Source organism: Dendropsophus ebraccatus, chromosome 15, assembly GCF_027789765.1.
Source record: "Dendropsophus ebraccatus isolate aDenEbr1 chromosome 15, aDenEbr1.pat, whole genome shotgun sequence".
NCBI classification, from domain to species: domain Eukaryota; kingdom Metazoa; phylum Chordata; class Amphibia; order Anura; family Hylidae; genus Dendropsophus; species Dendropsophus ebraccatus.
The window spans coordinates 26,556,320-26,572,163 of NC_091468.1; the positions used below are offsets into that span (position 1 = coordinate 26,556,320).

The 15,844-nt window shown below is 46.3% G+C and overlaps 1 protein-coding gene, 2 non-coding genes and 4 pseudogenes across 3 annotated transcripts; all 7 read right to left on the reverse strand.

Annotated features, from left to right (window-relative positions):
* Positions 1 to 116: 116 nt before the first annotated feature.
* WDR43 (WD repeat domain 43) lies at positions 117 to 14,500 on the reverse strand. Its single transcript, XM_069955291.1, has 18 exons — positions 14,245 to 14,500; positions 11,763 to 11,897; positions 11,118 to 11,239; positions 10,681 to 10,801; positions 10,219 to 10,358; positions 6,899 to 7,001; positions 6,561 to 6,625; positions 5,933 to 6,104; positions 5,574 to 5,660; positions 4,882 to 5,016; positions 4,160 to 4,297; positions 3,990 to 4,076; positions 3,452 to 3,483; positions 2,932 to 2,995; positions 2,727 to 2,840; positions 1,987 to 2,053; positions 1,646 to 1,695; positions 117 to 1,047 (listed from the first exon to the last, which is right to left on the reverse strand). The coding sequence occupies exons 1-18, from the start codon at positions 14,452 to 14,454 to the stop codon at positions 910 to 912; spliced, it is 1,980 nt and encodes a 659-aa protein (XP_069811392.1). The 5' UTR covers positions 14,455 to 14,500; the 3' UTR covers positions 117 to 909.
* LOC138774634 (small nucleolar RNA SNORD53/SNORD92) lies at positions 2,242 to 2,321 on the reverse strand (annotated as a pseudogene).
* Positions 4,453 to 4,528, reverse strand: LOC138774629 (small nucleolar RNA SNORD53/SNORD92). Its single transcript, XR_011360347.1, has one exon. It is a non-coding gene; the product is annotated as a small nucleolar RNA SNORD53/SNORD92 (small nucleolar RNA).
* On the reverse strand, positions 5,100 to 5,179 carry LOC138774635 (small nucleolar RNA SNORD53/SNORD92; annotated as a pseudogene).
* Positions 6,224 to 6,306, reverse strand: LOC138774632 (small nucleolar RNA SNORD53/SNORD92; annotated as a pseudogene).
* LOC138774630 (small nucleolar RNA SNORD53/SNORD92) lies at positions 10,098 to 10,177 on the reverse strand (annotated as a pseudogene).
* On the reverse strand, positions 10,885 to 10,962 carry LOC138774636 (small nucleolar RNA SNORD53/SNORD92). The gene has a single exon (XR_011360349.1). It is a non-coding gene; the product is annotated as a small nucleolar RNA SNORD53/SNORD92 (small nucleolar RNA).
* Positions 14,501 to 15,844: the final 1,344 nt, after the last annotated feature.

Here is a 15,844-nt window from a genome sequence, read left to right on the forward strand (position 1 = left end):
AAACTGGAAAGGTACAGAACTTCTTTGTACAGGGTTTATGGTTTGAAGATCACCTGTGGATTGTTGCCCTAAAGTTGTATAAATGCTGCACACAATACCAGAACATACCCGGGGGGTAAAGGAGAACTATATATTTTTTTATTCACTTTACAAAGGTGGCGATATTAACCTGCCATTAACATCTTCATTTATAGACAAATATACTGTACATTATACCGGTTAGCAAGCGTCGCAGCCCGAAGCCGCTTAAAAGTGAACTTAACCCTCGAAAAAACAAGGTTCCAGAAGTTGAGAAAACTTTTGTCTTATTAAAATAAAAACAAACAAAAAAAGTGGAATTATGTTCGGATCCGGTTTTAAAAAAAGCGAAATCATAAAAAATATTTTATTGGCGAGAAATGATTATACGATTTGAACGTCTCAACCTGTGATTGGCGCCAGAACCACATGCAGTCTTATACTAGTCTGCTCTGATTCGTCCGTGCCATGGCCGCCATCGATCACTCTGAAATGTTTCTGATTTTCTTATCAGAAGTGGTTTGTGTCACAAAAAAAAAAAAAATAGAAAAAACACTCACGCTGCCGCCACTGAATATGCGTCTCCTGTCTATTATGTAAGACCCAAAGTTAAGGGGGGGAAAAAAAATAAAAAAAATTAACAAGTGATGGAAGGTGGAAATTTATTCCAAAACATAAAACATCTGCGGACGTTGTGACTAGTTGTTGAGAAGACCCGGAGAACGTGGAGGGCGGAGGTTCTCAGAAAGGCAGACACGGTTATAGGAACATTCTGGTGGCGCTAGGTCCCGATCCTGACACCAGTTTCCCCCAACACAGCTGCGTACACAGTCTGCACAGAGAAGATTGGGCACCACAGCGCCATTGCCCACCGCCACATGGGACAACTTCTTATTCTTCTTCACTTTCATTTCCAAGATCAGCGTCTGAATCACCATTAACTTTGTCCACATTCATCTCTTCCTCTGAATTCTCCTCCTCAGACTCTTCAGCTTCATCCTCTTCTTCCTCACCCTCTTCCCAGTTATCCTAATGAGAGAAAATTTGGTCAGGACTTGAGACTGGTCACAATAGAAACCTACAGTAACCTAGTGAAAGCCTTTGGTACATACATCTACGGCTGGGGGATATGAATCATTACTTATGGAAACAGTGGCCTGTAGATCAATCATTTGCATATAAATGTTCTCCAATCTTTGCCTTAACAGTGACTGCAAAACTACAACTCCCATGAGAGCCACAGGTTAAAGAGCGCTGCCATATAGCCCATTATAATTTTATGAAATAACTGCAATAAATTCAATAGGTATGAAATATGTATAAGTATTACCTCACAAGGCCTACACCTATCTGCAGCTTACCATTACTAGACTTGACTAATCTAGATTTCCCCCCTCACCACCCTATTTCCCTCAGCTCTCGAGGGAATCTGTCAGCTGCAAGTTAAGTTCCAAAGTGCTGACACTGTAAGGACAAGAAGACTGGTGGTACCTTTCCATTGTCAGCAGTTTGAAACATGAATTATAGCTATATCTTCTATAAAGAAGAAAAAAAAAGTCAGAGCAGATTGGACAGCATGCAAAGCTCCAGAATGCTGGCTGTTGTAGTTCCACACACTGGTACTTACGTCTGAGTCTGTGTTGTGTTCCTCATCTCCGGACTCATTGTCTGAAGATTCTGCAATATAAAACAAGATTCCTTAACCCCGGTAATAAGTTAAGGTCTACAACAAACAGAGCTAGGCATCAATGTAAAACAATGCGGGCTACTAACATTTCTGTAATTCTCCTCCCATCACATAATGTATATTAGTGTTGAAAGCCAAGACAAGCACTGACCCCATTATACTAGGAGGACGGGGTGTGCAGAGGGGACATTACAAGTTACCCAATAACCTGCAGCACAGCAGACAAGCCAGTTTAGAGAACACAGTTATTTTCCCTATAGTAGCACATCACAGGTTCTTACCTTCCTCATACACCAACTTTGCCTCCTGATTGACTCTTATCCTCTGCGAGATCTCTGCTGACGTCACCTACAGGGAAGAAAGGGAATTGCAACATGAGAAATCAGCACCTAGTGGGACACGTACATCAGCGCCCTGATCACAGCACTATAAACACTATGTACTTCCCGCAGACCATCTCTCAGGTCAACATCATCATCCCAGTTCGGGTTCCTGAGGGGCCAAATACCTGCTGCCCCAGACCCTGTGCAGACTGTGAGCTCAGACAGCCAAGAGATGACACATCATTGAATATCAGGGAAGATGCGAAACCGTTCTCTTCAGATCATCACAGCCGACATTCTGCACAGGTCCTGGAGCCTATTTCAGTATCTTGCAGCCCTTCTATTAGGCTGGGGAGAGGCAGACTTTAAAAAAGGTGTTGTCCAGGATTAAAGGTACTTAGCCGTGTTCCAAAGACAGCGCCTCATATATCATCAATATTGTGCGGTATTCAACTTCAAACGGAGCAGATATACTGCACAAAAAGTAAAAAAAAAAAAAAAAGAAAAAAGAAAAATGGTGAATGGGAATGGTGCTGTTTCTGGAGAAAAGCATTCATGTATTTCTAGGGAACCCCTTTAATACAATGTACTGCTCCCTGCCATCAGCCATTTGCTTATGATAGACCTACAATATAGAGTTGAAACAATACATCCTCCGAATGAATGTATAATCCCCCATTGTCCTCCGTAGCCCTCACCTGTGTGATAAGAAGATATAGCTTTCCATTCAGACGTGACATCTTCTGGAGGGTCTTCACCCGCGTCTCCATGAGCTGATAGAGCGAGCCCAACTGAGGCACCAAGTCTGGTAGCTGCAGGACGGAACAAACCAGAGTTGTCAGGACATATACCAGGACTTCCTAACCATTACTAAGTTACACTGTAAGGAGATGTGATACGTACAGTGGACAGGTAGGACGCGTGATGCACCAGAACTGCCTTTATCCAACGCACCATTAAGATCGCACTGCAAAACCAAGACAGACAGGTAAATGCAAGAGAAAAAAAAAATAGTGTCCCACAGCAGCACAAAGAATTCAGGAAAGAAGTTTGCTTAACAGTAAATACTGAAAGCAGCGGGGTCCCCACAGTAGTACAGAGCATTTCAGGGGCAGAGTGCTTATCTATAGGGAGGTCAGTTACATAGTGGAAGCAGCCGCACCCCCTGCAGAACTGGAAAAGTAGTGTATCTTGTTTGAGTTACATAGTGAATAATGAAAGAAGCAGAATGCTTATCTACATATGGGGGGAGGGGGTTAAAGTTACACAGTGGAAAAGGCAGGGTCCCCAGCAGCACAGAGTATTTCAGGAGAGTACTGTGTGTACTGCTCTCAGGTGTTACATAGTGAAAGGAGCAGATCGCCAGGAGGCAAGATTACTGCAAAAGTGCAACTGTCTTCATACAAAAGTAACCAGAACTTACTTATTGGGATGTCCCTGTAATCTTTTCGTTAGCTGAAAAATAAAAAGCATGTGCCATTAGATCAGACTCTCATTCTACTTATTTTACCTTGGCAGATACAATACAACAGACCACCAGGAAAAGAGATTTGTGCTGCCCATAGTTTACAGCATGTTACAAAAAAAAAAAAATTTGACAAGTCACACTACACAAAAGTGCGCAGTTTGACCCATGTGACTGCAGGAGCTGGGCTCTGTAGACCTCTAACCATTGGTTTAAAAACTTACAAAAAAGATACCAAAAGTGTTTTTGTTTTTCCCAAGAGACAGTTAAAGTTACTATAAGATTTTCTTGACCAGATAAAAAACCCTCAGCTCTGTGAAAAGTACCAGGTGTGTGCAGTTTTTGGCCTCTATCTACTGCCAGCAAGCAGAGGGGATGAAAAGGATGAAACGCTTATAACATCTTGAGAGGAAGTTCTGCTCTCAGAGAGAACTATTAAACTTATAGTCCCTAGAAGTGGCCATGTTTTTATTCCATGTACAGATCCCACTCTTACCTCATGCACCAGTGGTATGACAGAGTACACCGGTATCCTTGCCACCGTCTTTTTGATCAAAGTCTCGTTCTTGGTCTGCAGGACTTTCTGTGAAGGACAATAACGCGTGGTATAAGAATCTGTACAAGACCAGAGCGGAGTCACACGGCCACGCTCAGCACCATCCTTACATTTAAGATGCTGGCATCATTGCTCTCCAGACCCTGAACAAGCAGCACAGAGAAGTTGTCTGTCTGCGGCAGGCCGCTCTTGGTGGGGACTTTAGGAAGGTCGATGTCCATAGCACCAAGTCTGTCTTCAATGCTGACCTGCAGGAAACAAGATGATGATCAGAGGAGCGTTCCTACATGGATTAATATATATATACAGAATTATAAATCGCTCATCCGGGTCTAATACTATACATAAGGCCACAGTGTAACGCAAAACCAGGGGACAGGGACCCCACAGCACATCCACAGCTCTGCTCAGCCAGCCAAGAGAAGCGTCTTCACCAGATTTCAGACACAAGCGAAACCAGACTGAGATCATCATAGCTGAGCCCAAGATGTGCTGTGGTACAAAAGGATGTAACCCAGGTTTTACTCCAGAGCGGCATTCACACTACTGCAAAGCTGAAATCTATCAGAAGTTCCTGCTTTTTGCGTAAAAGACAGGATGAAACTCAGGATAAGTAATGTACACAGTGACCCCACCAGCAGAATAGTGAGTGCAGCTCTGAGGTATAATACAGGATGTAACTCAGGATCAGTACAGGATAAGTAATGTAATGTATGTACACAGTGACTCCACCAGCAGAATAGCGAGTGCAGCTCTGGAGTATAATACAGGATGTAACTCAGGATCAGTACAGTGTTAGATTCCTATACTAGTCTTTGTACAACTAGCTCACCTCCTTGTCACCAGGCTTTCGCTTCCCTTCTCTCCTCTGTGATTTGGACGACAAGGACGTTACCGCCGCACTGTGGCCTGGGATTCCAGGGACAAGAACCTTGGTTTCTGCTTCCTTGACAACTGGAGTTTTCACCTGTTAGAAAAGCAGATTTGTTAGAATCCAGATCCCTAGACATGTTACTGGTATCTAATGGCCACCCCCCCTGGGCAGATTGTGAGCTCAGACAGCCAAGAGATGACACATCACCACATATCAGGGAAGATGCGAAACCGTTCTCTTCATATCATCACAGCTGACATTCTGCACAGTGCGGCAGCGCAGGAGGGTTGAGCTGTAAGCTACAAATCAATGTTAGTATCCACTTTAAAGAGACAAACTACTGTTTCCATCAATTTGGAGTCCAGCTGAAGGGATTGTATAATCCACTGTTCTGTTATCAGCCACTGCAGGACCCAAAGCAGCAGAAGCTAGCGTTCATCAACTCTATGAAGAAAGCTACTGATATCATCCTGGGAGGAATACATAAGCTACAGACATGTTCTACAAACTGCAAAGCTACAACCCCCAGCTTGCTGAAGCCTGCCAGGGCATTCTGGGAGTTATAGTTTTGCTGGATAATGAAGATCCAACACTTCGATTTTATATTTCTCAGCAACAATTACTGATGCAGGAGGGTAGGGGTAACTCACCTTGGTCACCGCCATTTCTTTCCTGAGTGTCAGCGTCTTCTGGACATCTCGGATTAAGCATATGTGAGGCTCTTCTGTCTTCAAGACCTTCAGAATGGAACAGACCAGGAGTTATAACATATGGTACTCTATATAGGCTGTATTATTAATTTCCGCACCACTTATTGCAGCAAAGTCAGTACACTGTGCAGTTGTAGTGATCTGTTCTAGCAAGCACACAACTAAGAACCCAGTGCGAGTCATGTGCACTGGCCCATAGAATACAATACTGTGTGCAGTATGCGGATAGTGGTCTACAGACTTGTGCAAGGGGACTTATTAAAACTTATGAACTGTAAGGGTCTCCCTATATAACATACCACTTTCTCCATGAGGGGCTGCATAGTGCTGCCATAATAGAGCACCACAGATTGCTTGTCTGGGCAGAAGCCAGCAGAGTGGATGGGCACCGGCTTTGGCGTGGAATCCTCATCGCTGCCTGGCGTTGCTATCTGTATTGTACAAGTGGGAGCGAGAGGTTTCTTGTGAGTCCTACGATGGGGGGAAAAAAATAAAAATCTCAGCAATCATATCTACAAAACTTTTTAGCGGCACTTTTCAGGAGTCTGGGAAAGCTGAAGCATATATGGAGCATCAATGGGATAATGGCAGAGCTCAGACACAGCCAAGGAAATGTCGTCCTCACGTAACACTCAGTGAGATGAAACCACATATTTGGGGATCATCACAGCAACTGCCATCGAAACCCATGGACACTAGAGCAGAGGGGCAAGAGTGAGGCCAAGGGGATAAACTATGGGGTAATATCTGATATCTGGTAATAAAGTATCAAAGTATCAGTCTTGTATTACAGGAGGGGCAGAGAAAGGAGACATACAGCAACCTGTGCAGGAAGTGAGGAGCCCTAACAGGAGAGGCCAGGTCACAGACATAGTTCAGACACCAGTATGGTAAAACAGCTATATACAGCTCATATAGGTCACTTACCCATTCAGTATATGTTCAAATAAGTGCAACTGACCATCCCTGCAGACGACAGCCAGCTTCAGGGGCTGCAACCAGAATCACACAGTCATGTATACGTACTAAACAGTGAAGTAGAGAACAATACTGTAGTATAGCTCTATTCACACCCCCAGGGCGGGTACGGCATGTGGTGGGATGTTTGATATCAGCATACCACAGTGAGATATGCCAACTCAGTAGAGCCCACACAGTGATCTGGCTATCACAAGAACACACAGAGACTGTACGGAGCGACAGCCCTGAGAAGGTGGATAGCAGAGACTGTGACCGCACTGACTGACAAGTAGCTGGGATCTTACCTCCTCTTTGCTGTTGGCTGGTGCCAGGTCTACAGAAACGGGAGATTCTGTGAGGGTGAAGGAGAGGACCGCACTCTTCTCTTTCTTTTCACTCCTGACCTGCCTAAAATACACAATTTATTCAGAGAATTGCTGCACCAAAGGAAAGACACTGGGAATTTCATACAACTTTAATCTCTTCAGGTAAGACCAACTTTCACTTTTGCCTTTTCCTCCTCATGTTTAACCCCTTAACGACCACAGGCGTACATTGACGCCCCCGCAGCCTGGGCCTTGGCGCAGGACGTAAATGTGCTCCCTGCCACGGTCCCGGGCTATAGAGCGGGCTCAAGAGCTGAGCTCGCTCCATAGCAGGTGAGGACCAACTGCTATCTGCAGCCAGGCCCTGACCGTTAATGGCGGGCCATGGCGTTTAAGTGTGACAGGAGCATTTCCCGTCACTTACTGATCGCTTAAATAAATAAAAGTTTTTAAAAAATGTCCCAAAGCCACCCAATACAAGTGAAAATCACCCCTTCCCATTTTATACATAAAAGTAATAAAGTTAATTAACATATAATATACCGTAGCGTGCGTAATCTTCCGAAAATAAAAATACTATTCCCGCATGGTGAACGGCGTAAACAAAAAGCTGTAAAGAAAAAAACCTGCAGATTTTTTTTTAAATGACATTTTATGTATAAATTTTTTTTTATATAAAATCAATGTCAGATTTAGATTTTTTTTTTTAATAAAAACTAGAGATCATGGCACAAACAATGATGCCCCATAAGACCCCGTAGGTGAAAAAAATAAAAGTGCTATAAGAGTCACAATAGGGCCATTTTAAATACACCTATTTGCAAACAAAAAAAGTTTTACTGCTAATAAAAATAGTAAAACATTAGAAAACATTAGAAAACCTAGTAAACTATTAAAACCTAGTAAAACTATGCATATCGCTGTGTTCAGACTGACCTATAGAATAAAGGAAAAAAAAGATGTCAGTTTTACCGTGAAGTTAATTACAAAGACATGGAACCCCCCCAACAAAAATTTGCGGAATTGCATTTTTTTTACCCAAATTCACCCCATAAACAATATTTTGGGGGTTCTTACATTCATTTTATGGCAGACTGAAAGATACTATTACAAAGTACACGTTACTAAAAAAAAAAAAAACAAGACCTCACATGGCCCTGTAGGTGGAAAATAAAAGTTATGGGCCTTAGAAGGAGAGGAGGAAAAAGGGAAAACGCAAAAGGTACAATTGGCCCGATCCTTAAGGCCATTTCAGGCTCTGTCCTTAAAGGGAACCTGTCACCCCCCGTGCCGGGGTGACAGGCTCCCGACCCCCCGTTAGAGCCCCCTATACTTACCTAATCCCACCGGGTCCCGCTTCTGGAGGTGGTCGGGTGGCGGAGATCTCAGCCGCTGCAGCCCGGCGCGCGCGCTGAGAGATGAGTCCAACACCCATAGAGAATGACAGGAGAGTCCAGCGCTCCGTCATTCTCTATGAGCGTTGGACTCATCTCTCAGCGCGCGCACCGGGCTGCAGCGGCTGAGATCTTCATCACCCGACCGGATCCAGAAGCGGGACCCGGCGGTATTAAGTATAGGGGGCTCTAACGGGGGGTCGGGAGCCTGTCACCATGGCACGGGGGGTGACAGGTTCCCTTTAAGGGGTTAAAAGGCCACAGCATTGCATTTTTTCACCTACAGACCCATATGAACCCTCATTGCTTGCAACACCAATTGTACTTTGCAATGGAAGACTTTTTCCATAAAATATGCAGCAAAACTAAAATAAATTTTATATATATAATATATATATTATATAAAAAATAGAAAACCGCAGCACTGCAGATAAATTCAAAAAACTGTGGTATTTATTTTCACCCAAAAACTTGCGACGTTTCGCTCTCACTGAGAGCTTTATCAAGCTTGATAAAGCTCTCAGTGAGAGCGAAACGTCGCAAGTTTTTGGGTGAAAATAAATACCACAGTTTTTTGAATTTATCTGGAGTGCTGCGGTTTTCTATTTTTTATACATTTTGCACGATTGGTCCCTTGTGCTAACCGCTTGGCACCATCTGTTTTTCATTTGAGGAGTGCTGCAGGACTTTATAAAAAAAAAAAAAAACATATATATATTACATACATACATACATACACACAGTATTTTCCTGTGTATAAGACTTTTTAGCCCAGGAAAATCAACTCAAAAGTAAGGGGTCGTCTTATACGCCAGGTGTTTTATAGGGTAGGTGCTGAAAAACGTTGGAAGACTGGAGACTCTACGGTCTTCTCATACATGGGGAGAGCTCGGAAACGTCTGCATCCCCGCCGTAGGCTGCGACTGTATCAAGGGCAGAGCAAGCTGAAGAGATACAGTAGAGTGGCGCTGTGCCCAGAAAAACACACCTCTTTCCCCCGGATCCGTTGAAGCGCGCATGCACACGAAATGGCCATCATGTACACGCCGTAAAGGTGGTATGGCGTCTGCCCGCATGAGAGATGTCTTTATGGACTTTTAAATTGCACATCTTATGAATAAAGAAGAATTTTGCCACGAATGGGTGAGTGCCCTCATCTTCCTTTCTTGTACATTGAATTATGCATATATCTACGTAGAAGGAGCACCCCATAGGCAATTCAGCCATAGCCCTTAGTGAATGGCGGCATATTTTCTACTTTGGTTATCTGCTTTCTATTAGTACCTTACTTGCATATATGCAACTTTTTGATCACTTATTACAATTTTTCTGGATTTTATATGACAAAAAACAAAAAATCAGCAATTTTGCATTTTGGCAACTTGCACTTCGCACTGTTTAGCTCACAGAGCATGCACGGTCACATTCTGGATGTATACAAGAAGTGACTCATCCGCTGATAAAGCAAAGATCTTGAAAACTTTGAGTTAAAGTTTTAGAAATGGAAAAACCTCCATTATATAATTAAATGGCTTGTTGCATTCCTGGGCGCATGCTTTATTTTAGTCTATGCACATAAACAATAGAGGGGTGATATCACCCCTGAGCTCTAGAGAAGAGGCAGACCATTCTGGGGAGGACTGTGCCTGTGTGTTACACATTGCTATTTACATGGATGGCTAATATATAACCAGGGGGCTGCAGCATCTCCATGAAATACTAGCTGCTAGCAGGACCCCGCATGTATCCTGCATTACAGAATGGATACATAGAGCATGAAGACGGCGCTCAGACACAGCCAAGGAAAAGTTGTCTTCACAGATTTCAGCCAGTCGAAACCACATATTGGGTATCATCACAGCGGCCGCCATCCACACCCGTTAAGGTAAGAGGTAGAAGACTTACCATACACTTATTAACCGGTCGTGAACAGATCCAGACAAGAAGTATAGGCCGGTGGTGTCAGGAGGCGTCTGGGAGTCCGCAGCCGATCGGAGCGGTATGAACATTAGCGAGGTGACCGCTGTAGAGTGACCTGTGAATTGCTGAAAGAGGAAGAATATTTGACCCCGGATCCTCTGAAACGCCCCCCCCTCCTGCTGCTGATCCTTATCCCGCCCCAATATGAGGGAGATTGGCTTCTATATAATTGAGGTTTTGCATGGCTGGGATCTGCAGGATCTCATTTCCTATTATATGAACCTGACACTACTCCTCCTCCCCTAACACCAGCGCCAATCTAGAGCCACAAAAGCTTAGGACATTTTAGGAACCCTCGGACATATAAGAGTCATTTCCAATAACCATACATACTGGTATACACAGCATCATGGCACCCGCCCCTACACATCCGAGGCAGGCACTTACCCTGGTGACTTCTTTGGTTTCCAGATCCCACAGTTTGATCGTCCGTCCTGCTGACAGCAACATTTTCCCGTCTGGACTTATACACAAACTGCTGACGCTGCTGTTGTCGCCTTTCCATTTGCTTTGGGGATAAGAACAAACGAGAGAACTGTCAGTAAATCCTCAGGAAGAAACATGGCGCCCTGTGATAGGCAGGGGAGAGACGTACTCAGACAGCCAAGTGGAGATCGCTTCATTGCTATTCAGAATAGAGCGAAACCATTACTTGTGTCATCACAGGAGGCTCCGCCCACAGTGCTGATTTACAACATGTTGCAAATCACTCTAGTTTGAAATTTTTAGGAAAAGTTTAGCACATCTCAGGCAACAGAAGTTATTGTTAGTGCTTTCTCCATGTGATTGGACAGGTGTGACTGCTACCTGTGTGTCTTGCTCACCATTTTACTTTGTAGGTCTGTGTGTTCCATTCCACAATGTGTTTGTCCTCTGAAGAACTATACAAGCAACCGTTATCCTGATGCCACCGAATGCAGGTCACCTTTCTGTCATGGCCGCCGTCCTGCAGGAAGAAGTGTAAGGGTTATTATAATATGGTGTCTATAGGAGGGGGACAGAAGTGCAGAATCCAAATGCGCCCCCTCGGATTAATGGGGTACACCTATGTTACTATATCAGCCCTGAAAGGAGGATTGTGGGACACCCATGCTACTATATCAGCCCTGAAAGGAGGATTGGGGGACACCCATGCTACTATATCAGCCCTGAAAGGAGGATTGGGGGACACCCATGCTACTATATCAGCCCTGAAAGGAGGATTGGGGGACACCCATGCTACTATATCAGCCCTGAAAGGAGGATTGGGGGACACCCATGCTACTATATCAGCCCTGAAAGGAGGATTGGGGGACACCCATGCTACTATATCAGCCCTGAAAGGAGGATTGGGGGACACCCATGCTACTACATTAGCCCTGAAAGGAGGATTGGGGGACACCCATGCTACTACATTAGCCCTGAAAGGAGGATTGGGGGACACTTCTATTACTATATCAGTCCTGAGAGGAGGATCAGAGGACACCCACCAGTTTGCTCTGTAATTCCCCTTTGACGATACTGTACAACAATATGGTGCCGGTGGCCGTGCCGATGGTGAGGAGGTCGTACTGTTCATCTTTATTTGCAGTCTCTGATTTTCTGCGCTTTTTCTGGTGCGCCTCCTAGAGGAAGGGGAGAGAAATGGGGTTAGGAAAGGGCAAGCTAGAACGTCCATGAAAATACTGTAATAACAAATCTCCGGATATCCTGGGGAGCAGCAACTTCTATAATAACCAATCTTCAGCTATCCTGGGGGGAAACTCCTATAATAACTAGCTACAATAACCACACTACATAGACACCCGCATGTATGTGCTCTGCCTAGGACAAAAACAGAACAGACCCGAGATTTAGGTGAAGTTCTGCTACAATGGTGACCATTAGGGTTACATGTTTCCCAGAACTCCCTACGGCGGCATCCAACTCAGTTACTGGTAATGAAATGCAGGATTGGATGGGAGCATCCACGAGGTGCGCTCATCCCCAGTGACCATCCTGTGTGAGCCAAACATCCAGGACTCCAGACAGACAAACCAGCAGGATGCATGATTGCAAATGGCAAGTAGAGGACATCAGACAGGGGTGTAAGGAAATGTGTCCAATAAGGTGCAAGCCGATCAACGCAGAGGGATCCAGAAGCTGTGTCATCTGATTGGCCGCTGGGGGTCTTCCTTGTGTTACTTCTGATATCACTTCCCTAATGGAGATGATGAGATCACAGCTGAGGCGATAGAGCCCCCTCCTGAGGCCACAGGACACTGTCCCACAGTCATACATCAGTGTTCCTGAGGTGACGCCATCTACAGATGTCCCCATCACCCAGTAGCCAATCCCCACCCAACCATACAGACATCACCAATCACACAGCTGCATCCTGCTAGACTAGTGGTGTCACTCACAGCCCTCCAGATGCTGCAAAACTACAACTCCCATCATACCCGGACAGCTAAAGCCTTGATGTGACCTAGAGCAATCTCACAGACCTCCGTCATCCAGCAGTGTGCCCCCCTGACCATCCACATAGACTACCTCCGTCACCCAGCAGTGTTCCCCCCTGACCATCCACTTGACCTCCTCCATCACCATCCTCCTATCACCATCTTCACAGACCTACTCATCACCCGGAAAGTATGCCCCCCTCGCCATCCTCCTATCACCCAGCAGTGTGCCCATTTACCATCCTCACAGACCTCCATTATACAGTAGTGTGACCCCCTAACCATCCTCACATCCTCCTATCACCCAGCAGTGTGCCCTCTCACCCTCCTCCTATCACCCGGCAGTGTGCCCTCTCACCCTCCTCCTATCACCTGGCAGTGTGCCCTCTCACCATCCAACCGTCCTTGTGCACCGACCATCTGATACCAGGCTGTGACACTTGCCATGTAGCCTGAGACACAACTGGCGCAGTTGGCGCTGTAATTGGTGCTGAGCCTGGGGGGGGTCACCAGTGCCCCCTATGCCAGGATTTATGGGATGTATAAAGTGTAATCAGGTCACCAGCACCCCCTATGCCAGGATTTCTGGGATGTATAGGTGTGATCAGGTCACCAGCGCCCCCTGTACCAGGATTTATAGGATGTATAAGTGTGATCAGGTCACCAGCGCCCCCTGTACCAAGATTTCTGGGATGTATAGGTGTGATCAGGTCACCAGCGCCCCCTGTACCAGGATTTCTGGGATGTATAGGTGTGATCAGGTCACCAGCGTGCCCTTTACCAGGATTTATGGGATGTATAGGTGTGATCAGGTCACCAGTGTCCCCTTTACCAGGATTTATGGGATGCATAAGTGTGATCAGGTCACCAGCGCCCCCTGTACCAGGATTTATGGGATGTATAGGTGTGATCATGTCACAAGCGCCCCCTGTACCAGGATTTATGGGATGTATAGGTGTGATCAGGTCACCAGCGCCCCCTGTACCAGGATTTATGGGATGTATAGGTGTGATCAGGTCACCAGCGCCCCCTGTACCAGGATTTATGGGATGTATAAGTGTGATCAGGTCACCAGCGCCCCCTGTACCAGGATTTCTGGGATGTATAGGTGTGATCAGGTCACCAGCGCCCCCTGTACCAGGATTTATGGGATGTATAGGTGTGATGAGGTCACCAGCGCCCCCTGTACCAGGATTTATGGGATGCATAGGTGTGATCAGGTCACCTGTGGGATCTGGAGGCTATGACGTATAATACGGGGGTCCCCAGTCATGTGACATGTCCACAGTGAGGGGGTAACATCTATTCTGCACCCCTGACATGATTGCACCCCACAGGGGCTCTCCTCCGTATGCCGCACACGTGATCACAGCTGACAGGTTGCGGTACCGCACACACGTGTTCTGGACGTGCCCGGGCCGCACACACGTGTTGCACGTGACACGCACATCCCGGTACGGCCGCAGCCCCGGAGCCGTCCTCGGTGTCCCCGGCCCCCCCAGAAGCACAGCCCTGGTCCCGCAGTCCTCACCTGGATCCCCCGGGCCGGCGCCCAGGCCAGACACGTACAGGTGGCGCTGAGGTGCGCGGAGGGCACGTACTCTCTCCTCAGCCCGGCCCCGCGGGTGTCCCACACCTGTATCCTCCCATCCACACCGGAGAGGGCGAGCAGGTCCCGGCTCCTCGGCGAGAAGGCGCAGGGAGGGGGGAGCGGCTCATACACGCCGCCCGCTGCCGCCATTGCTCCGCTCCGATCGTAGCCACGTGTTTAAGGACGGAGCATGCGCACAGCGATCGAGGGAGGCGCTTCCCGAGCAGGCCGCGCCTCCGACGTGACGCAATCACCCCGCCTACATGTCGTACTAGGCGTGTAGCCTATGCTCAGAGAACGAACTGTGGCCAGAAATATTGCTTACAGCTGAAGCGGCCATCTTTCCGGAGACCTGCCCATAAAGTAATTCTACAATGAGCTACAATAAAATGGCCACCATCAGTACATTTTTATAGCTAGGTAACTAGCTCGTATAAGGAAATGCGCACACATAGCATAGCACGCTGCCCCCACGTGGGTTGCTGCAGGCCCCTCCTCTGCTCAGCTGGGATAGAACTGAGGGTCTCAGGAACTGCAAGCCCCAGCATGCTACAGGGAGGCAGGAGCTGCAGTTCACTTAATCTGGATTATAGCAAAATCACTTTCATTCACCACTTGCAAAAACATCAATATACTTTACATTACAGACAGATAATCTCAGCCTCTAGATATACAGTGTGTTATACAAAGTGTGTGACTGTGTGTCCTGTCACCGTGGACATGTGACCTGATGATGTCACACACCGCCATTATTAGCCGTACACACCCCTCTACTTCTATAACGTGGACGGTGACCACTCCGATCTCCATCAGAGCACAGAGCTTTGGGGTGGTGGTCACCTCTGACACCGGCTGTTACTAGGCAACAATGGGTAAATGTGTCATTGACTAATAAAAGTTGTATAATAAAATCCTCCGAAATGTTTTAATATAAAACGAGGAGATGGACTGAGACTACTAAATGTGGAAACATTATACATCTACATCTGAGCGGTACGATTCCAACATTTACTTCCTGCCTCTTAGATAGCACAAGCATATTCTGCAGCGCTGTACAGGGATTACCATCGTTCACATCCGTCTTTGTCCCCCTCTCAATTTAAAGGGGTTATCCAGCGCTACAAAAACATGGCCACTTTCTTCTAGAGACAGCCCCACTCTTGGCTCCAGCTTGGGCGGGGTTTTGCTGCTCTGTTCCATTGAAGTGAATGGAGCTTAATTGCAAACCGCACCAGAACGGGATGTGTTTGGAGGTGGAGGAAACTAGAGGACACTGGAGAACTTGCAAAATTCATACAGATGTTACTGTGTTTGTACTTCTATTAACAAATCTCAAGTCTTCCAGTACTTATTAGCTGCTGTATGTCCTGCAGGAAGTGGTGAATTCTTACCAGTCTGGAGAACAGGAGAGGTTTTCTATGGGGATTAGCTACTGTTCTGGACAGTTCGCAACATGGACAAAGGATTTAGCAGACAGCACTGTGCCAGGCTAGAGAGGATACACCACTTCCTGCAGGACAAATAGCAGCTGATAAATACT